This window comes from Chanodichthys erythropterus, chromosome 10 (assembly GCF_024489055.1).
Source record: "Chanodichthys erythropterus isolate Z2021 chromosome 10, ASM2448905v1, whole genome shotgun sequence".
In the NCBI taxonomy this organism is placed as follows: domain Eukaryota; kingdom Metazoa; phylum Chordata; class Actinopteri; order Cypriniformes; family Xenocyprididae; genus Chanodichthys; species Chanodichthys erythropterus.
The window spans coordinates 37,804,901-37,828,491 of NC_090230.1; the positions used below are offsets into that span (position 1 = coordinate 37,804,901).

Consider the following 23,591-nt stretch of genomic DNA (forward strand, 5'->3'; position numbering starts at 1 on the left):
GTTCGAGATGTCATTCAAGTGTGTCAAGACGAGTTCCGCATGGCGCTCCAGATATGACGTGTCCTAATGGGAGAAAGACAGTCAGCACTGTGGAGTCCATGCAGCACTTAACTTTAAAAGTTAAAACTATCAAGAAGTATAACATATTTTAATTTTTAGATAACATTTCACTTACACCTTCATAATGTCAAGAAGAAAAAAGTTCTATATGCTTCTAAAGCAGAGTTTTTATTTAGGAAATTAGTTTGCTTTGTCTGGCAACAAAAAGTGACTTGAGTCGTCTATGTGTTTTGACTGATATATATCCTGTAGCTCAAACAGTAGAGCAAAGTTCATGGGTTCAGTTCTCAAGTAAGGCGCTTTTGGATAGGAACATCTGCCAAATGCATAAATGTAAAATAACAAGTCCACTCTACAAGTACTGTATACAGACCAAATTTATTGAAATAAATGTAATACTTTTACAAAATGTCACTCACAAATATCTGTCTGTAGGTGTAACACTATGGACTCCTGACGATAATTACAACCCTTTTTAAAATACACACCACCCACCCCACACGGACACAATGACATCAAAACAGGCCTTTAATATGTGCTTCAGTTTCAAATGTTCGAAAACATGTTCCAGGTACTCAACTCAAGGAACATACACCACAGTAGACATCCACTTGACATGCCAGCTTTCATCAGAAACTGGATCTGTGATCATTTAAAGAACAGTTTCAGACGTGTCACACAGTTTGGCAGTGTCACCTGACAGCAGCAGAGGAATAAAACTTGTGCATACTGTTGAAAATCATCCCCGAACCATTACAGATGACACTGGATCACGTTGACATGGTATTCCCAAAATAAAAACGCATTATAAAAGAAACCAAATAAAAAGCAGCTCCCTTTTGAGTTTTACATTATTACATTAATAGAATATAAAATTCTGTCATTTATTCACCCTCATGTTGTTCTGTGGAACACAAAATGTTTGAACTGCTCTTTTTCATACAAGAACTGTATAATTGAGCAGCAGGAACATTTAGCAAAAGCTCTATTTTTGTGTTCCACAGATGAAAGAAACATGAGGGTGAATAAATGATGACAGAATTTAAGAAGACAACTAGTCAATAAAGAGCTTTAAAAAGTCTAGAAGATAGCATTTTAGGTCAAGAAACATCCCTTGCATAAAGAAGCCTTTCAATTTGATCATTTTCAGTCTAGTTCAGTTTTCAGTACAGAAAAACAAACCATTGGGGGGAGTTGGGGCCCTTTTATTAACTAAAGCATGTCATAGAGCTTAGTGTTAACTGATAAATACACTGTCATTTGTCTGGGCCTCACAAGGCAGAAAAAGTCATTACATAAAATTAAAAAGAAGGCCATAAATAGATAAAATGAGTCGAGATAGAAACTACAGGGCCTAAAAGATAAGGGAGGGCCAGTTCACAGAAAATGTGCATGCTGAGGTCTTTGTGCTGTCTCTACAAATCACCCAAATGGCACATAATGGGTACAAAAATAGTCCAAAAAAAAAGAAAGAAAAAAAAAAAGTCACACAGACAATCATGACTGTGTGTGTATCCAGTCTGGAACACCGGCCATTCACAACACTAACCCGTCCGATTCATCCCTCAGAAGAACATCGACACACGCTTTCAAATTCAGAGGACGCAAATCAAATCGTTTTCCTATCCGCCCGGCTCTCTCAAACCGAACAGAGTTAGGAATCCTGAAAGAGGTCACTGTGGGGGTGAAGGTCGCTGGCGCGTCGGAGACACGTGAGGCGAGGGTAGCTTCTCTGCGGACGTGGAGGTCGTGAGGGAGCTCTGCAGGTGCACCGTCTTGTGGAACAGTTTGTTACTGATGAGGACGACCAGGGAAAAGAGGCGGAGCTGGAAGTGGCTGCGACGTTGGAAAAACCAATGATGTAGAACATTAAAATCGCTGCTTATTTTGTAAATAATATGCAAAAAAAAACAAGAAAATACTTACTAGAGCTTGACTGGGGTCTTTGCTTCGTTAGCACTGATGATGAAAAGCGGGAAGAGAATGGAGAACAAACAGCCGCTGGAGGAAAGAGGGCAAGATTCAGTATTGGCACAGAAATTATACATTATTCATGCTGCAACGATACTGAACATGCCACATTTTGTCAGAGTAAAACATTAGGGATGTCTCAGAAATAAAATAATAAAACAAAAAATTCAGACATTTGTGTCACGTGGGGTACGTTTACACAATAACAATGTACTAAAAGTGGTAAGGTTTTTTACGTATAGACAATACAATCCCCATTCACATGGATCCGTAAAAATAATTTAAAAAGATGTATTATGCTGCCAGGCCAGTAATTGGCGATGTCACTTTTTAAAGAAAAACTCTTTAGTCTATGCGCATATAGACTGAACACAATATGCATGAAGTCACCATTTTCAAAAACATGCACTTTGAAAAGTTTGAACGACCAAAACGCATAAAGTCACATTCAGTTTTTAGTTGAAAACAGTGTTGTGTAAACGGCCTGGCCCCATAGAATGCCAATATGGAGTGATTCTAAAAAAATAAAATAAAATAAAAACGATAGATATTTAAAGATAAATCATACAGCATTGAGGACCCCAACAGTACAGTTAGTATTAAAGGGATAGATCACAGAAAAATGAAAATTTTGTCATCATTTACTCACCCTCAAGTTGTTCCAAACCTGTATAAGTTTCTTTCTTCTGTTGAAAACTCATACAGGTTTAGAACAAATTAGATGGCAAGAATGAGATGAAATGGACTCTGATTGTACCTTATGATGTATGAAGAGGGCAGCGCAGTCAGTAGTGCCATGGGCAAACCAAAGCCAAAATAATACGGCCAGTTTCTCTCAATGTTTGACAGCCGTTGGTGCATTTCAATCCCTTCAGGAGATAAAAAAATCTTTTAATTCAGGAAAAGTTTAGACAGAAATCTGATGTAACATTGATTAGATGAGAAAGAGCTTACCGTGATTAAACCAGCGATATTCAAAGCAGTAAAGCGAGTAGAGCAGAGACATGTGCAGGAGACTGACCAGCTGACCAATAGCATCAATGGGAAAGAGACTCACAATCCATCCCTAAAAAAACAACAAGCACAGGAAGCGTGTTTGAAAAAGGCAAAGAGAGAGAAATTAACAAGTTGAGTGAATCACATCACAGATTTCAGCGATCTTCTACCTGTATGAGGAAAAGGGCCTGGAGCAACAGATTGAAGAGCATGTCTGCAATGATCTTGCTGACACTGGGAAAAGGCTGAGCTTTACGTCCAGACACTGCAAACGCCAGATCAGCAATGTCCTGCCCAACAAAACATAACAAAACTCTGCATTTCAAATACTAGAAAACAGACATATATTGATTCTGTGTTACTGTCTTTCTATATATCCATCTATCTGAATACACAGTTCAATTTTTTTAGTTCAGTAAGATTTTTTTTTTTAAAGACATTAATACTTAAAGGGTTAGTGCACCCAAAAATGAAAATTCTATCATTTATTACTTACCCTCATGCCGTTCCACACCCGTAAGACCTTCGTTAATCTTCAGAACACAAATTAAGATACTTTAGTTGAAATCCGATGGCTCTGTGAGGCCTCCATAGGGAGCAATGGACACTTCCTCTCTCAAGATCCATAAAGGTACTAAAAACATATTTAAATCGGTTCATGGGAGTACAGTGGTTCACTATTAATATTATAAAGTGACAAGAATATTTTGAGCACCAAAAAAAACGAAATAACGACTTATTTAGTGATGGCCGATTTCAAAACACTGCTTCAGGAAGCATCGGAGCACAATGGATTCGAAAACGGTAAAACTCAACTGTTTAACTCTAGGGGAGTTGGAAAATTAGCCTATTTTCAAAAAAAGTGGAGTGTTCCTTTAAATATGGTTTTTAGTACTTTTATGGATCTTGAGAGAGGAAGGGTCCATTGCTCCTTATGGAGGCCTCACGGAGCCGTCGGATTTCAACTAAAATATCTTAATTTGTGTTCTGAAGATATTGGGTGAACTAACCCTTTAAATTCAGCATGGACTCGTATATAATGTTTATAGTGCATTTATAATCACTTTTTACTCACCTGGAACCAAATGGCGTTGACTATCTTGCTAAGCACAAATAGAGGCAGAACCCAGAGAGCACTGAATACAGATGTCAGAATGAACTCCAGCCAGGACCACACATTACCATGCAGAGAAGGGTCACCTGAAACAGATCAGTAGAAGAAGCATAAAAACAAAGACATATCTGGAGTATTATGGCATGAAACTTCTTTAAAAGAGACACCTACCTATGATTCTAGCAGTGATGGACTGCAGCAGTGGGATAAACACTCGATAAAACAGGAACAGACTTAGCTGTGAGACAAATTAAATTAGATTTTTTTTAGTATAATAGTATAACACACACAGATCAAAACATAGCTGACCAATAAGAGACAGAGAAACGTACCCAAAATACGCCTCCATTCCAGGCACAGCACTGAAAAATTCGACTTGCTAGTTTTGGTTCACTGTTAAAGGAAAAAGTGAAGAAAAATTTTACCAGGACCTCTAATTTTAACCCCAAAGTATACTTTGGCTGTCCACGCACCGCGTAACATCATTTTCGTCAAAGGGAGGGTCCATGCACAACAGCACATGAGCAAGGTGAATGTTGAGACAGAGGAGTCCACTAGGTGGCAATGTGCACAGTTGTGATGTACTGTGCAGTAGTCGAAGAAGAGTGTGTAAAGAGCCATACAAAACAGCAAACAAAGCATCATTTTATTCTCCATAATTTTTGGCTGTGTCCAAAATTGCCCCCTATACCCTTAAATAGGGCACTTGTAGTGGTGTCTGAAAGCAGAGTGGACATTATTGAGTGCGCTCATTAAATCCCACAATGCACTGCAATAACGAGTGTACAACGGATGTACGCACAATGGTGAGTTGCGCATCGAAAGAATTCCCGCGTCTGACCAGAAGGTGGCGGCCATAAATAAATCACCCATCCATATTAAACAGCAAGCACAAAATATTCAAAAGTGGCAGCCCTTCCAGTGCACTCAGTGTCCAAATTTCATTCACTCCCTCAAGTGAACTATATTAGGGGACTAATGTAAGGAATAGTGAATGAGGGTATAGGGAGCGATTTCAGACACAGCCTTTGTTTTGGTTCTTGTTCTAAACTTTGCATGCAATGGCATATACACTACTTTTCTCTTCTATCCTTCCGAGCGAATGTCCTGTAAATGACACAACTCAGTGCTGCCCTCTGTATAAAAAAGCAATTGTACTGTGCATGTGTCGAATGCTTCTATCCGCGCTTGTCAGTGGTTGAGTGTACTTTGAAAGCTTTGCGGACATGATTGTGAGTGAGATGGAGCGGAATGTGGAAAATTAAGTATACCTGGGCCTTTAGTGTAGAAATGGCACATTTACCTGTCCTGTTTTCGTTCCTCACTCTGAGCCCGTCTCATCGCCAGGGCCCCACATGTCCTGCGCCTCCTCTGCTCCTCCCTCTTCTGCTGAATCCGAGCATCGAGCTTGGAGATGGTTCCAATGCCCAGGATGGAGTCTTTGATCCCCTGAAATGAAACAAAAAGATTGATACTTAGATTGAAGCTCACTTGTGTGAATGACATTAAAAATCAATCGAATTATGTTATCTGATTAATAAATCAGTGAAACCTGTATTATTGTGAAATATTATTACAATTTTAAATAACTGTTTTCTATTTTAACATATTTTAAAATGTCATTTATTCTGGTGATGGTAAAGTTGAATTCAGCATCATTACTGTGTCACATGATCCTTCAGAAATCATTCTAATATGCTGATTTGCTGCTCAACAAACATTTCTGACTATTATCAATGTTGTGGAAGCAGTGATTATTTTTTCAGTATTCTTTGATATATATATATATACACACACACACACTGCCCTCCAAAAGGTTGGAAACACCCCTGGCAAAGTGTGGTTTTGGATGATATCAGCATAAATCCTTATCACCTTAATAGCTTCAACAACTGATTGCCAATTTAGTTTAGAATACAATGAACCAATTAGAACCCAGTTTAGGTCAGGTAGCTGCTAATAGTGGATATTCTGATGAATCGAAAATTTAATTTTTTTCTATGTATAAACTATTTATGTAATAAAATGTGTTTTCATAGTTTATGTTGTCCCTTATCAGAGTAAAATTATCACAAATTAAAAAGGATTCATGCCAATATTGTCCAAAACCCCACTTTTCTAGGGCATTTTCAAACTTTTGGAGGGCAGTGTACACACACACACATACACACATATATATATATATATTACACTCAATAATTAATATTTAGAATTATTTATTAAACTTATTGAATTATTAAATCATTTCTCATCTTTCTGTATCTAAACATACATTAATTATTTATTTTACTATATTTGGAATGTAAAGTTGTACATTTTGTTCCGTTTTGTTGGGCAGAACCCTGCTGATCTGGATGTAAAGAAAAAACAAATACAAACTTGTGTTGTAGATGTGTGACATGAGACATTAAAGGTGCCAACGAACGTTTTTTTACAAGATGTAATATAAGTCTAAGGTGTCCCCTGAATGTGTCTGTGAGGTTTCAGATCAAAATACCCCATAGATTTTTTTTTTATTAATTTTTTTAACTGCCTATTTTTGGGCATAATTAGAAATGCGCCGATTCAGGGCTGCTGCCCCTTTAAATCTTGTGTCTTAAATCTTTAAGTCTATTATTGCATAAACAAAGTTTACACAGCTAATATAACCCTAAAAATGGATCTTTACAAAGTGTTCATCATTACAAGTGTTCAGCATGTCTAATCGCGTAAGTACAGTGTTTATTTGGATGTTTACATTTCATTCTGAATGAGTTTGAGGCTGTGCTCCATGGGTAACAGCTAATTCTACACTGTTGGAGAGATTTATAAAGAATGAAGTTGTGTTTATGAATTATACAGACTGCAAATGTTTAAAAAGGAAAATAGCGACGGCTCTTGTCTCCGTGAATACAGTAATAAACAATGATAACTTTAACCACGTTTAACAGTACATTAGCAACATGCTAACGAAACATTTAGAAAGACAATTTACAAATATCACTAAAAATATCATGATATCATGGATCATGTCAGTTATTATCGCTCCATCTGCCATTTTCCGCTATTTTTCTTGCTTGTTTACCTAGTCTGATGATTCAGCTGTGCACATCCAGACGTTAATACTGGCTGCCCTTGTGTAATGTCTTTCATAATGTTTCGCACATGGGCTGGCATATGCAAATATTGGGGGCGTACAGTCGGGTGTTATGTTGAGATTTGCCTGTTCTTTGGAGGTCTTTTAAACAAATGAGATTTATATAAGACGGAGGAAACAATGGAGTTTGAGGCTCACTGTATGTCATTTCCATGTACTGAACTCTTGTTATTCAACTATGCCAAGGTAAATTCAATTTTCAATTCGATGGCACCTTTAAATCATAAAGTTTATTAGATATACAATTAGGTGCTGACCGTCGCAACATTGCGGAGAAACGCTCTGACACTGTCCGTCATCTCCACACCGGCTGCAGAGTCATCAACTGCAGGAGGGGCAGCCAGGGGCCAGGCAAGATCTCATGACAGGAGGAGGACACGTCTGCAAACTGTACAGAGAAAAAGAACTCTTTATTGCTGTTGCTTCATGTCATTTTCATGCTTTAATTTTAGTGTAAAACCCTTTGATATAACAATTTCATCCAGCAGCTTTGAAAACACAGTGGAAAAACAAACTAAAAGAAAGCAGTAAAATAATAAATAAAGTTTCATCAATTTTAATAGATGAAATTTAGAGGTCCACATCTGAAATGACATCACATGACATGACATTTATATTGAAAACATCCACTAATAGAACTCTACCTGACCAAGATCAAGGGTCACACATATGTACTTACTAACAAACATGTTTTTGTAAGATATTTTGATCACAACTAAATAAAAAAAAAAAAAAAACATTCAATATCTCTTAAAGGCCGCTTGATATTCCAGGTCCAATGAGACTGTTATAATTTCGATGATCAGAAAATACTGTCACGAAGCAGTTTGATGGACCAGATTTATAGTAAACAACAAAACCAGCAGCATTAGCCATTAGATCATTAGCTGAGCAGCTAACTACAGCAAACATCAACATTATCAGACTATTATCAGACACGTATTACTATAGAAAACATATATACATATCAATTTAGCACATCGTACCTCATGTGCCTTTTTAGGCTAAAATCTTCTCTTCACCTGAAGCCTTGAAGTTTCACTCTCTTTTCTCAAGCTCTCAACAAAACAGCATCAGGCCAGTGCTGCTGCGCATGCGCGGTGCAATCTGACCCATGACGGGATTTGTAGTTTTTAGACTGGAACTACAGCGTAGATAACCAAGCGACGCTTTCTGTTTGTTTCCAAGAAACTTGATGCAAAATGTCACTCCCTAACGGCGACTTTATTTTAGCATTATCATAGCTCTTAAATCAGAAAAGCATGGCTGTTTTCAGTTTAAGAAACAATCACAGGAGGCGATATGTAATTCTTTTTTTGAGTCTCGCGTGCTTTATAATATACCGACACTTCAGGTAAGACCAAATTTGAACTTGTCTTCGGTTAAAAAGTCTTTTATGTTTTATATTTTATACTTAAAATCGTTTGTATGCAGTTGCACAGAATGAATGCATAAAAATTAGGCTGAATGCGTAATTCACTAGGCAAATTCATCGAAGCATAAGCGGGGTAATTATTTTGTGAAAAAATGTATGGAAGTAGTAGTGCATGGGAACATGGGAATATTTAGTTTTTAACTCTTCTTTGTAACTGTGCTTCTTTACGAATTCCAACATTTATTTATTTGTTTGTTTATATATGTGAAATGCTTTAATTATTAAAATGGCAATACTTAATTTCTAAATAATTAGCTTCTTTTTGAAGTCTCAATTTTTTTTTTATTTGTTTGTTAAATTATTGAATTAATAAAATGATAATAATTTCTTTTGAAATGTTTTTTTTTTTTTTAATTGTTTTATTTTCTCCATGTGTTTCTCTTGTTGTGTGTCCAGAGGTCCGACAGGGAAGATAAGGATAAATCGATCAGTGGGTCTGGGAGTAAACTCTTCCCAATTCACTCTAGGAGGAGAGCCATTCCGTATTCTGGGAGGCTCTTTACACTACTTCCGCCTGCCCAGAGCCTACTGGAAGGATCGGATGGTGAAAATGAAAGCCTGTGGTCTCAACACTCTCACTGTGTAGGTCTGAAATGGGCAATCACTGTCTGTGATATTGAGTGGTGTGCAATAATCACACTGGGTTTATCTTGCAGTGATGTGCCATGGTCTCTCCATCAGCCAGAGAAAGGAGAATTACGCTTCCACGGAGGCCTTGATATAGAGTAAGAATTCATCCTGCTCTCTTTTCCTAATTCCCACTATCACTATTTGTGATTTGTATATTTTGATCCTGGAAGGATCTCGCCTCTATTTAATGCCTCGTTAGACTTTCACTTAGTTAGACAAACATCTCAGAGAGCTCCTGTTGCCGGTCCTCTGACAGCGCTGTCGGTCTGCTGCTGTCAGGAGGGAATTTGTTCTCTTTCTTGTTTCATCTTGGTTCGTATCATTATCTGCACACCACTGGGAATACATCATTAAAGCAGATCCAAGCTCTTCCATAACAACACAACCCACAGCTAAAACATGAGACCAATAACACAGAACACAAAATTTAGAGACCTTTTAAAATCAGGGTCTTGTTAATCTGTAAATGGCATGATAGAAATTCAGGCCATGTGTTCAATTGTGTACAGAAAATGCTTTGTTAAATGCTTTAATTATTAAATGACAATAATTAATTTAAAAATAATTAAACATGCCTCTTTACCATTTTCCAACTTTCAAGTATTTATTTTTTATTTATTGTTATTTTATTTATTTTATTTTATTTTATTTATTTTAAATGTTTAATATTATTTAAATATTTGTTAAATGATTAAATTTTTTAAATGGCAATAATTAATTTCAAAATAATTAACCATGCCTCTTTACCATTTTCCAACTTTCAAGTATTTATTTTTTATTTCTTATTATTATTATTTTAATTTTTAATATTATTTAAATAATTGTTAAATGCTTTAATTATTAAATGACAATAATTAATTTAAAAATAATTAAACATGCCTCTTTACCATTTTCCAACTTTCAAGTATTTATTTTTTATTTATTGTTATTTTATTTATTTTATTTTATTTATTTTAAATGTTTAATATTATTTAAATATTTGTTAAATGATTAATTTTTTTAAATGACAATAATTCATTTCTAAACAATTAACCATGCCTCATTACCATTTTCCAACTTTCAAGTATTTATTTTTTATTTATTTTTATTCTTATTTATTTATTTAATTTAACATTTTAATATTATTGAAATATTTATTAAATGCTTTAATTATTTAAATGACAATAATTAATTTGTAAATAAATAATTTGTGCTTATTTATTTTAGCTATTCATACTATTTTTTTAATAGTCATACTGTAATCATACTATAATTCACTGACTTCAGTATGATAATTTTTAGGTATACTTTTTCTTTATTATTATTATTTTTTTTGCCTATCCAATTCACAGAGCTTTCCTTCACTTGGCTGCAGAGGTTGGACTCTGGGTAATTTTACGGCCAGGACCATACATAGGCTCTGACCTTGACCTTGGAGGCTTGCCCAGGTAATTTCCGCTGTTAAGCAGAACAAAAACATCTCTGCTGTGGCATAACTTTTAATTCATATTCTGCGAATTCCAGAGAAAATGTGATTAAATTTGTGAGGCACCAACCAAAGGCAGCTTTTGATCAAACTGACATTATGTGCCACATTTTTTGGTAATGTGTGTCATGAGGGGGATGAAAGAACTAACCTTAAGGGAGGCATTAAAGAAACTAAAGTATGTTGTTCCTGCCACAGATGTGTGACATAGAGCCACAGATAAATATTCTGGGTCTTCACACTGAAAGTGAAATTTTCTTACCATCACAAACTAACCACTTCCCTCTACAGCTGGCTTTTGCGTGATAGAGAAATGATGCTGAGAACCACTTACCCAGGATTCATTGTGGCTGTAAACGTGTACTTCGACAAGCTCATTCCCAAAGTGGTGCCTTTCCAGGTAGGATTCTTTTTGAAACACAAAAAGTACTCAGAAACGTACTCTAAGTAATCTTTGATGTTGGTTTATATGTTGTCAGTTCAAGAAAGGTGGGCCTATCATTGCTGTTCAAGTGGAGAACAAATATGGATCACATGCAAGAGATGCAAACTACATGCCCTTTATCATAGAGGTATGAGTGAACGTTTCATACTTTTCCTTGATGCTTATTAAAGTTTACAGACTGGCAGATTTTTTAATATAATTTCTATCAGGCTCTACAAGAAAGGGGCATCAGTGAAGTTCTCCTAACATCAGACGACCACGAGGGTCTAAAATATGGTGGAGTCAATGGAGGTACAAACAGAACACAGCAACTGAACTATACATGCAAAAATGATTTTTGCAGTTTGTGGTCAGTAAGATTTTTTTATGTTTTTGAAAAAAAGTCTCAATGCTCACCGAGGCTACAAAGCTGAATTTTCAGCAGACATTACTCCATGATCCTTCAGAAATTATTCTAGTAAGTATGGAGCCCCTAAAGGGACAAAATATGATATTATTTGTCAATGCTTTTGCATTCCCTCACAAATGTTTTGCATTCCCCCGAGAAACGTTGCTTTCCCTCACAAAAACGTTGGTGTCCTGATGAGAAACTTTGTCTGCTTGCAAAGAGCAAGTTTCTCGGGGGGAACGCAAAACATTTGCGAGGGAACGCAAAAGCATTGAAATATTTTATTTATTTTTTTTCCACCACCATATCCCTTTAGTGGCTCTATAATACGCTTGTTTGTTGCTCAAAAAACATTTCTTATTATTATTATCTATGTTGAAAACAGTTGCTGCTCAATATTTTTGTGGAAACTGTGATAGTTTTTTTCAGTATGATGAAAAGAACAACACTTATTTGAAATAGAAATCTTTTGTAACGTTATAAATATGTCACTTTTGATCAATTTCATATATCACTGCTGAATAAAAGTATTGATTTCTTAAAAGCAAATCTTACTGAGCCCATATTTTGAATGGTAGAGTAAGTGTTAATAAATGCAAACATTCTTTCCTCCATCACAGCTTTAAGAACTCTAAATCTTCAGAAAATGAATCCTGATGACATCAAATATCTGGAAACAGTCCAGGTAGATATTTCAGTGTCTTTTTTGTAGATGTAAGTGTTGGATGAAATAATTGAAATTACTTTTGTGCGTGAAGCCCAACAGTCCTGTGCTGGTGATGGAGCTCTGGACGGGGAGGTGTGATGGATGGGGCGGATTACACCATAGTTTTCCTGCAGAGGGTAAGATGTTATCATATGTCAAGAAATTATATTTTAATATTTTTCATAAATCAAGGGCCAAAGCACTGATGTGAAATTTCTTTCTAATCACAGACCTGATTGCTGTAGTGAGAGAGGTGCTGAGACGAGGAATGTCCATCAATCTGTACATGTTCTACGGAGGGACAAACTTTGGCTTTATGAATGGAGCGCTGGCCTACCCGTCCTACAAATCTCTGGTCACAAGCTACGGTTTGTGTTACTGTCATCTTGAAACTAGGATAGGAGAAAGTATTTAACATCAAAATTATATAAACTTTAAAGGGATATTTCACCCAAAAACTGAAGATTCTGTCATCATTTGCTTACCCTCATCTTGTTTCAAACCAGTATGACTTTTGAAGAAGGCTGGAGCCCATTGACTTCCATTGTATACTTTAGACATTTCTCAAAATAGCTTCTTTTTATGTTTCACAGAAGAAAGAATGTCATATAGGTTTGGATCGACATGTAAATAATGACCGAATTTTCATTTTTGGGTGAACTGATGATTTACTTCACAATATGGCCAGTGTGTGGAGCTTACAAACCTAGAGTACAATTCATGTAGTCCTGCATTTCAGGTAGCACTGAAGAAGCGGCAGAACAAAGGCTGTATCTGAAGTCGCATACCTTCCTATTATATAGTAGGTGAAAAACACAGTACTCAGTACACAGTTGGCAAAAAGTACCCGGATGACCTACTACTTCAGGCGAGATTCTGAAGTGTGCATACAATGGACACTTTACTATCCCATGAGGCCACAGGAGTGGATTTGTGAATGGCATTGAAGTGAATCACCTGACGCTAGTAGGTCACATGATAATGATAATATGGTGAATGTAGAATGTCTGGATTACATTCATACAACACTCATTCATACTTTTTGAAGTAATTATTCAAAATAAGTACCTCGAGAGTATACGATTTCAGACACAGCCACGTTTGTATTCGAATGTGCATAACTCAAGCCTTTCTTTCTTTCTTTTAGATTATGACGCTCCTCTGTCAGAAGCTGGAGATTACACACCAAAATACCATCTTCTCAGAGATCTCCTCAGCAATTTTAACAGTTTGTAATCCCTTCCTCTTCTCCTGCTCAATTAGAGACCATATGAATTGGTGACATATTTATAATGTGACATATTTATGAGTAAAACAGAATATTCAGTGCAAAATAATTAAAGTGCCCCTATAATGCTATTTTAAAGCTTCTTAATTCTGATTTGGAGGTCTCATACAATGTTTACAGCATCCAAGTACAAAAAACATTTATTTTCTAATAATATACAATGCACTCAGGATTGCCAGGTTTTCACAACAAAACCCACCCAATTGCCACGGGGAATCCGTGTTTTTTGCCGTGGTTCCCTTGGTAAAATTCACATTCCAGGGGCTAAATATCATGTTATTTGGGGTCGCTTCAACCCATGGACAATGTTAACCAAGGACTTGGCAACACTGATTGCACATCATCTTTTCTCAGTGTCTGAAAAGGTTTGCTAAAGGATTTGGTCTCTCTAAACCCCTCATTTCCGAGAGCCTACTCTGCTCTGATGGGTCAGATGGCCCATTCTGCTGTGATTGGTCCATCGCTTACATGTGCACCGCATGTGTCAGAAATGAAATGACCATTACCAAATCTGAATTTCAGCTCCATATCTTTCTTAGCACTTGTATAAACAGTGATACAAACAGCAACAATGGAGTCAGTATTACCGTATAAATTTGACTCATCCTTCGGAAGTGCATGCAAAGTGGATTTGCTTTCGCAGAACAGAAAACAGGGTCTTCTTAACATGTCAGGCCTCAGCTACAACTACAGTGTTTGTGGATGGGTCGAAGATTTTGTTCGCTGGCAGCCAATGAAGACCATAGACTGGCATTATGCAAATTTGTTACAAACCTACATACATATTCACAAACAGCTATATTAAACACTACATGAAAGGTAATATCCGAAAAGGCATAATAGGGGCATTTTAAAGGTGCCCTAGAATCAAAAATTTAATTTACCTCGGCATAGTTGAATAACAAGAGTTCAGTACATGGAAAAGTCATACGTTGAGTTTCAAACTCCATTGCTTCCTCCTTCTTATATAAATCTAATTTGTTTAAAAGACCTCCGGAAAACACACAGATCTCAACATAACACAGACTGTTATGTAACAGTCGGGGTGTACGTCCCAATATTTGCATATGCCAGCCCATGTTCCCAACATTATGAAAGGCATTAGACAAGGGTAGCCAGTAACGTCTGGATCTGCACAGGTGAATCAACAGACTAGGTAAGCAAGCAAGAACAAAAGCGAAAAATGGCAGATGGAGCGATAATAACTGACATGATCCATGATTACATGATATTTTTAGTGATATTTGTAAATTGTCTTTCTAAATGTTTCGTTAGCATGTTGCTAATGTACTGTTAAATGTGGTTAAAGTTACTAACGTTTATTCCTGTATTCGCGGAGACAAGAGCCGTCGCTATTTTCATTTTTAAACACTTGCAGTCTGTATAATTCATAAACACAACTTCTTTATAAATCTCTCCAACAGTGTAGCATTAGCCCGTTAACCATAGAGCATATAGCCTCAAACTCATTCAGAATCAAATGTAAACATCCAAATAAACACTATACTCACAGGAATCGATGCATGCATGCAGCATGAATGACGAACATCTTGTAAAGATCCATTTGAGGGTTATATTAGCTGTGTAAACTTTGTTTATGCACTGTATAACTGCACTTATAGTCGAGAGCTCAGGAGGGCAGGGAGCGCGAGATTTAAAGGGGCCGCAGCCTGAATTGGTGCATAGTTAATGATGCCCCAAAATAGGCAGTTAAAAAAATGTATTTAAAAAAATCTATGGGGTATTTTGAGCTGAAACTTCACAGACACATTCAGGGGACACCTTAGACTTTTGGAAAGACGTTCTATGGCACCTTTAAGGGGAAATCTGGATTTTATCCATTAGGATTTCATTGGATCATGGAAAGGGAGTTACAATATTACTGGTTAATATTATTTTCCCCCTGCCCACCAGACCTTTTTATTATTTCAGAGGAGAAAATTATTTTAATAATAACATGCTCACATGTTCTGAGCTGTGTGCTCATGTGCTTAGTTTCTGTGGTTCTCTTCAGAGGAAATCCTCCCTGAGATGCCTGGCCTCCACTGGAAAGAACAATATGAGACGGCAATTTTGTTTCAGCACCTCTCACTGTGGGACGCTCTGCCATACACACACAAGGTAAGAAATCTACATTACAATGGAGAAACACTAACTCTGAGAAATGAATGTCAAAATCCAGCTTTTTTCTCCCTCAAGCCTTTTAAATCACAGTTCCCTGTTAATATGGAGAATCTGCCTGTGAATAACGGTAATGGCCAGGCATATGGATACACCCTCTATGAGACCACCATCACCAGAGGAGGCTCTTTAAAATCAGGAAGCAACATCCAAGACAGAGCGCTGGTTAGTGCTGATAAACCGTTAAGCTGTGCTGTTGTGCATGAATATGCATCTGCTCTAATTCCATTTTAATCAGGATTTTTTCCCCTAGGTTTTTGTGAACCGAACTTTCATTGGCATTTTTCACCAACGAAATTTAGAATTAGCTGTTCCTGATGGAAAGGTATGATTTCATTTTATTTTTTTAATCTTTATATCTCAATTTTGTACTGGTAATACTGAGTTGTCTCAGTAATACTGAGACATAACATTGTCTTATAATTTATATTTATTCCATTTTTATCTTATCTTGATTGTATCTTAATTAGTAATATATATATAGATGTATATAATATATGAATATGTTTGCGTTCCAAACGGGATATATAATTGAAAACAATCATGGTCGCCATATTGAAGGGTCGTTCCAAAACAAAGTTCTCAAAACTGGCCATTTCACACTTCGGGCCCCCATGATCCTTTGCACAGGGAAGTTGTTTGGCGTCACAGAATGGGTACAGTTTGATTTTACCTATAAATATATGTACAGTATTTTTCTATACTACTCTAATATTTATACGAGTTAGATTTGGTACATTATTATGGTCAAAACGACACTGTACTTCAACAAAAATTCTTTACAGCTCCCTTTATCAGTCCATTCAAATGTTAAATACATAGACACAATATACAATTCATTCCTTCGAATCTCTCACTCCAGAGGGTAAACCGTTTGAAGGGATTTGGGCATAGGGATGAGCCCTTCCGAATGCAACGCAGGGTATATAAACACACACACACACTCACTGGCCACTTTATTATGTGAACCTGTTCAACTGCTCGTTAACACAAATATATAATCAGCAACTCAATGCATTGATCATGTATAAATGGTCAAGACAATCTGCTGGTTGCATGGTTGTTGATGTCAAATGGGCTGGTTTTCCAGAAACTTTCAGAAATCTCTAGTGTTTACAGAGAATGGTCTGAAAAACAGAAACTATCCAGTGAGTGGCAGATCTGTGGGTGAAAATGCCTTGTTGATGCCAGAGGTCAGACTAGTTTCCGCTGATAGAAAGGCAACAGTAACTCAAATAACCGCTCGTTACAACTGAAGCACAGAAGAGCATCTCCGAACGCACCACAATGGACAGTAGAAGATTGGAAAAACATTGCCTGATTTGATGAGTCTCGGTTTCTGCTGCGACATTCAGATAGCAGGGTCAGAATTTGGTGTAAACAACATGAAAGCATGGATCCATCCTGTCTTTTATCAACTGTTCAGGCTGCTGCTGGTGGTGTAATGGTGTGAGGGATATTTTCTTGGCACACTTTGGGCCCCTTTAGTACCAACTGAGTGTCGTTTAAACGCCTACCTGAGAATTGTTGCTGACCATGTCCATCCCTTTATGAACACAGTGTACTCATCTTCTGATGACTACTGTTTAGGGAATCTCACCCTATGAAGTAAAATTAGCTCAAATTAAATAATTTATAGGGAATTATAAAGAGTTGTAAGTTTACGACCGAGTTGTCCAGCGTTCATTTGCTCGAGCCATGATAAGCTCTTGTAGCAGATATAAATATCCAACAATCGTGAAAACACTAATTAGAGCACGGTAACTTAAGATCGACAGTTTAAGACATTAAATTTTAGAAGCACATAATACAAGACACTTTCTTTTAAAATCTACAAGAGACTTTTATTCTAACACAAACTAAATCTAACACAAGCACACACACATACATACACACATTCATTCATACGCATTGCAGTAAAAAAGGAAATGAGAAAGAAAGAGTTTTAAGAGAGAGAGAGTGATATGATGAACAGAATTCCTAGCAATGCACTTCAAAGACCTGAACAAACCATGAATCATTAATTTAAATGCACCAGTTCAGTTTTAATCTGGGGTACTTGCTTTAGTCGACTTTAAATGTGAATTTTCCTCGTCGGCGTGCAGATAAGCGTTTTTCAAGTCGATGATTTGTCTCTTCAGGCCCAGATAGTGGTTAGGTGAAAACCAATCACTAAGTCTCTTTGTCGTTGCTGGAGTTAAAGCTGAAGTGGCAGAAGTCGTTGGTTGAACTTTGCGGCAAAACTTAGTACTCCATGGTTACGCGTTGTTCTGCTTACTCTGGTCATGGCTGTCTGGTTCTTTCTTCTTGTCTTCTTTTGTCTTGTCTTGCGATATGACTATTTAAACTTAGTTGTTTGTCACACCTCTGACAGAAGTTTTGGCCAATCAGATATCGTCCTGTTTCAAACGGGCTTTTCTCTGCCCCCAATAAAACATAGGTGTTACTTCCCATCTCTGCTTTAGCAGAGTACCATTTTAACATAATTTCTATTAAATGGAATATGATACATTTTAAACAGATTTCATTCAAGTCAGGATTTGGAAAATAATTAAATCAAGTCCAAATAAGGCATACTTTCAGTCAGTCATTCAAGAGTTATCACATTTACATGGATTGTGGGTGTTCTAAAGCAAAACTGGTTACAGGTAGTACTTGAGGACACAATTTAAAATGTATGCAGTTAAAATATGTTTAAGTCCATTTAAAATTGTTTGGAACAATTTTGATGCAGCTTTAGTTGTAGAACAGTCTTCATTGGTTTTTCTGTAAAGTTAGGTTAGGTCCCTTAGAGAAACAAAAAGGGCCTGCTTTGTTTCTCTTTTCTCTTTTGATCTGGTGATCAAAGACTATCTTCTTGTATGACCATTTGATGTCACAAATGGCTGAGTTCGTCACTTATGCCCAGAAGGATGGGGTTATAAAAGTACAGTGGGTACGGAAAGTAGTCAGACCCCCTTAAATTTTTCACTCTTTGTTATATTGCAGCCATTTGCTAAAATCATTTAAGTTCATTTTTTTTTCCTCATTAATGTACACACAGCACTCCATATTGACAGAAAAACACAGAATTGTTGACATTTTTGCAGATTTATTAAAAAAGAAAAACTGAAATATCACATGGTCCTAAGTATTCAGACCCTTTGCTGTGACACTCATATATTTAACTCAGGTGCTGTCCATTTCTTCTGATCATCCTTGAGATGGTTCTACACCTTCATTTGAGTCCAGCTGTGTTTGATTATACTGATTGGACTTGATTAGGAAAGCCACACACCTGTCTATATAAGACCTTACAGCTCACAGTGCATGTCAGAGCAAATGAGAATCATGAGGTCAAAGGAACTGCCTGAAGAGCTCAGAGACAGAATTGTGGCAAGGCACAAACCTTAAATTCTTAAGGTTCCTAAGAGCACAGTGGCCTCCATAATCCTTAAATAGAAGACTTTGGGACGACCAGAACCCTTCCTAGAGCTGGCCGTCCAGCCAAACTGAGCTATCGGGGGAGAAGAGCCTTGGTGAGAGAGGTAAAGAAGAACCCAAAGATCACTGTGGCTGAGCTCCAGAGATGCAGTCAGGAGATGGGAGAAAGTTGTAGAAAGTCAACCATCACTGCAGCCCTCCACCAGTTGGGGCTTTATGGCAGAGTGGCCCGACGGAAGTCTCTCCTCAGTGCAAGACACATGAAAGCCCGAATGGAGTTTGCCAAAATGGTGAGAAATAAGATTCTCTGGTCTGATGGACCAAGATAGAACTTTTTGGCCTTAATTCTAAGTGGTATGTGTGGAGAAAACCAGGCACTGCTCATCACCTGTCCAATACAGTCCCAACAGTGAAGCATGGTGGTGGCAGCATCATGCTGTGGGGGTGTTTTTCAGCTGCAGGGACAGGACGACTGGTTGCAATCGAGGGAAAGATGAATGCGGCAAAGTACAGGGATATCCTGGACAAAAACCTTCTCCAGAGTGCTCAGGACCTCAGACTGCGCCTAAGGTTTACCTTCCAACAAGACAATGACCCTAAGCACACAGCTAAAATAACGAAGGAGTGGCTTCACAACAACTCTGTGACTGTTCTTGAATGGCCCAGCCAGAGCCCTGACTTAAACCCAATTGAGCATCTCTGGAGAGACCTAAAAATGGCTGTCCACCAACGTTTACCATCCAACCTGACAGAACTGGAGAGGATCTGCAAGGAGGAATGGCAGAGGATCCCCAAATCCAGGTGTGAAAAACATGTTGCATCTTTCCCCAAAAGACTCATGGCTGTATTAGATCAAAAGGGTCCTGCAAAGGGTCTGAATACTTAGGACCATGTGATATTTAAGTTTTTCTTTTCTAATAAATCTGCAAAAATGTCAACAATTCTGTGTTTTTCTGTCAATATGGGGTGCTGTGTGTACATTTAATGAGGAAAAAAATGAACTTAAATGATTTTAGCAAATGGCTGCAATATAACAAAGAGTGAAAAATTTAAGGGGGTCTGAATACTTTCCGTACCCACTGTAATTAAGCAAGGATTTTCCTGTAGATGGCTGGAGCCGGAATTCCGATTCTGAATTAGAATTATGTTTTGAAAGAATCATCTGAATGATTCATTTGTCTTATTCGTCCATGGTTCCCACAACTGCCAGCAGGATAATGTGCCATGTCACAAAGCTCAAATCATCTCTGGTTTCTTGAACATGACAGTGAGTTCCACAGTCAGATCTCAATCCAATCGTGTGAAAAGGGAGATTCACACAATGGATGTGCAGCCGAAAAATTTGCAGTAACTCCGTGATGCTATCATGACAATATGGACCAAAATCTCTGAGGAATGTTTCTAGCATCTTGTTGAATCTCTGCCACGAAGAATTAAGGCAGTTCTGAAGGCAAAAGTGGGTCCAACCTCATACTAGCAAGGTGTATCTAATAAAGTGGCCGGTGAGTGTATATAAACGTAAACAAACACTACCATTCAAAGGTTTGTAGTCAGTACAATTTTTTTTTTTTCTTTTAAAAAAAAAAAAAAAAAAATACCCAGCTTTTTAAATGTTTTATTGGTTATGTGAATGTTAAGCAAACATTACATTTGATCTTTCTTCAAACATTATTAAACTGTTTTATCTGATATCAGTGGTTTAACAAAGAATTCTGCGACGAATTTGAATGCTTCTTACAAGATTTCACAGCGATGTTACTAAATCTGCTGTGAATTCAGGCTCTTTCTTCCTAGTGCTGTGTAATCTGGAAACCATGAGAAACACTGTGCCAGGAACACAAAGTGTAGGCTAAGTATAACATAGTGAGACTAACAGACATAACTTGTGGCAGAAATGGTCTAATGTTTTCGAGTGCTTTTAGGTGCTTCACACAACTTTTTCCAGCACTTCAAAGCTTTAAATATTGCCCAATTTGAATGTTATTTTTAATGTGATGTCCAAAACATTATTTGTTCATCTTTAATAGTTTGTCCCCATTTGTAAAACTAAACGTTTCAGAATGTAGGAAAGCAAACACTTATTGAGAAATAAAAAAGACAATAAATGACCACTGTAGTAGATACTGCAGAGGAGCACTTATTGGCTTATTAGCCATTTACACACCCTAGTGTATATATATATATTTTTTAATATTTATTAAATATAATAATAAAATAAAAGTTAATATTATCTGCAATTCAACTCAATATTACTGTTTTACAGTATTTTTTGTCAAATAAATGACCTGACTAATTGGTTTTCTGTAGGGGAAACGCACTCTGAGTCTGCTGGTGGAGAACTGCGGCCGTGTGCATCACAGTAAAGACATGGATGACCAGCGCAAAGGTACAATACTGTGTCTTTATGTTATTGACCATCAGTGGTTTGTGATTTAACATGTCACAGCCTCTCAGCCTCTCAAACACATTATGACCATCACCATCAGAACCAAAATCTGTTTTCAGGTATTGTTGGGGACATTTTATTAAATCATACACCACTTACAGACTTCACAATATATAGCCTGGATATGACTTCTGGCTTTATTGACAGGTGAGTAAAATCTCACGATGTGACAGGTCATAAAATATTTGCAGAAAAAACTTTTAAAGTGCTTTTATGTCAGCTTATACAGGGCACCTTGGAAGTCCGTCACTAACAAACCAAGCTTCCCAGGCTTTTTCCAGGGCAGGTTATTCGTGAATGGATATCCCAGTGACACTTTCATGAAGCTGCCAGTGAGTTTAATGAATCTGGCCAAGATTTGAATGCTCAAATATGGTCAGATATAATTAATTGATTATCACATCCCCATGCAGGGTTGGAGTAAAGGTGTAGTCTTCATTAATGGGCAAAACATTGGACGGTACTGGGATGCTGGACCACAGCAAGCTCTGTTTCTACCAGGACCCTTCCTCAACAGTGGAATGAACCAAGTCAGTTTATATAAATGATGAATTCTTTGGCTCCTAAGAAGTTTTTTGGTTGTGTCTGTAGAATTACTGCAAATATCAGTGCTGAATCTATGTAAAATTATTTAGAATCTTGAATAGAATGTTTGGAATTTGAGTGCTGGAATTGACCATATGCACGGTTACTTCCTGGTTTTCGTTAAGCCAGCTTGGACATTTCTGTTAGCTGTCCTTCTGTACTCGCTGTACATCCACACAAAACCATCAAAACCATGACTTTTTAATGTTGTATTTATATTTCAATGCAGTTATCACACTTGCCCAATAAACCAGTAATATTGACTGCAATAAAGACTAAGCTAATATAGGAACATTTGAATAAGAAACACGCTCTCTGTAATTAGACACACGCACCAACATTTTTTCAGCACTTCAAATGTTATTTTTTAATGTGATAAAAAAAAACATTATTTCGCTTTTGAATAAATATTAAACATTATAAAATCACTAGGTTTAAAAATACATTTCGTCAATGTGAAGTATGAAGTACTCAGAAAATCTCACGAAAAACAATAACTTTTCTTGCAAATTAATTACAAAAAATAAATAAATAAATAAAAAAAAGCGAGCAGCACACTTCTCCCTCAGTTCATAATCACTGAAGCTGTCAGTGCAACGCAAGCTCAATCATTTTGGCATACTTGTGAAAACTCACATTTTATTCAATGAATCTTAAGTAAAGAGCACAATAAATCTTTATAGTGTGTTGATACTTTTTTTCATACAAAAGTGTGAAAACTGATGGTTGAATTGAATTTTGCTGAGGAGGACCACTGAGACATGTCTCTTTTTTATGTCGTTTTGCATTTGAATAAATAAATTACTGCTAGATCTGACTATTTAAGTCACTATATTCTGATTATAAACTAAGCATTACACTATTGATACTGTTAAAGCTACCCCAGGAGGACACTGAAGATACCGACACACCAAAAAATGACATTTTCCAGGAAGTTTTCCAGCTGGCTTATATTATTCCTGAAGTTCTTAAGAACATGCCCTGGCTTATGTTAGTTAGTTTCCATTCAACAAAGTCTAAAAGATCTGTTGTTCTTTTATTATTCTTCAACAGGTGATTGTGTTTGAAGAAGCAGAAGCAGATTTTAAAATCCAGTTTGAAGACTCTCCTGATCTGGGAATGACAGTTGACATTTAATGAACAAAATTCAAAACAACATGAGGCAAAAGAAAAAGACATCAAAGACTTGAACACTATGAAGTGCCTAAAAAAAATTAAACTGTTGGATTGTTAAACAGTTAATAGAAATATTAATTGCATTTCATGAATTTCTTTTTTAAACATTAAAATGTTTTTTTGAAAAAGTGCAGTCTTTCTGAGAA

General features: G+C 36.8%; 2 protein-coding genes across 2 annotated transcripts; one reads left to right on the plus strand and one right to left on the minus strand.

Annotated features, from left to right (window-relative positions):
• Positions 1-440: 440 nt before the first annotated feature.
• On the minus strand, positions 441-8,377 carry ei24 (EI24 autophagy associated transmembrane protein). Its single transcript, XM_067399125.1, has 11 exons — positions 8,264-8,377; positions 7,535-7,665; positions 5,445-5,590; positions 4,474-4,534; positions 4,313-4,379; positions 4,103-4,227; positions 3,198-3,317; positions 2,986-3,097; positions 2,789-2,900; positions 1,987-2,061; positions 441-1,896 (listed from the first exon to the last, which is right to left on the minus strand). Exons 2-11 carry the CDS (start codon positions 7,574-7,576, stop codon positions 1,734-1,736), a joined length of 1,023 nt encoding a protein of 340 aa, XP_067255226.1. The 5' UTR covers positions 7,577-7,665; positions 8,264-8,377; the 3' UTR covers positions 441-1,733.
• Positions 8,378-8,539: 162 nt separating this feature from the next.
• Positions 8,540-23,522, plus strand: LOC137029522 (beta-galactosidase-1-like protein 2). The gene is made up of 19 exons (XM_067399126.1): positions 8,540-8,631; positions 9,109-9,294; positions 9,369-9,437; positions 10,674-10,769; positions 11,099-11,207; positions 11,287-11,379; positions 11,462-11,543; positions 12,261-12,325; positions 12,399-12,483; positions 12,577-12,714; positions 13,494-13,574; positions 15,649-15,755; positions 15,834-15,980; positions 16,069-16,140; positions 21,546-21,624; positions 21,744-21,831; positions 21,905-22,016; positions 22,098-22,214; positions 23,323-23,522. The coding sequence occupies exons 1-19, from the start codon at positions 8,540-8,542 to the stop codon at positions 23,404-23,406; spliced, it is 1,902 nt and encodes a 633-aa protein (XP_067255227.1). The 3' UTR covers positions 23,407-23,522.
• Positions 23,523-23,591: the final 69 nt, after the last annotated feature.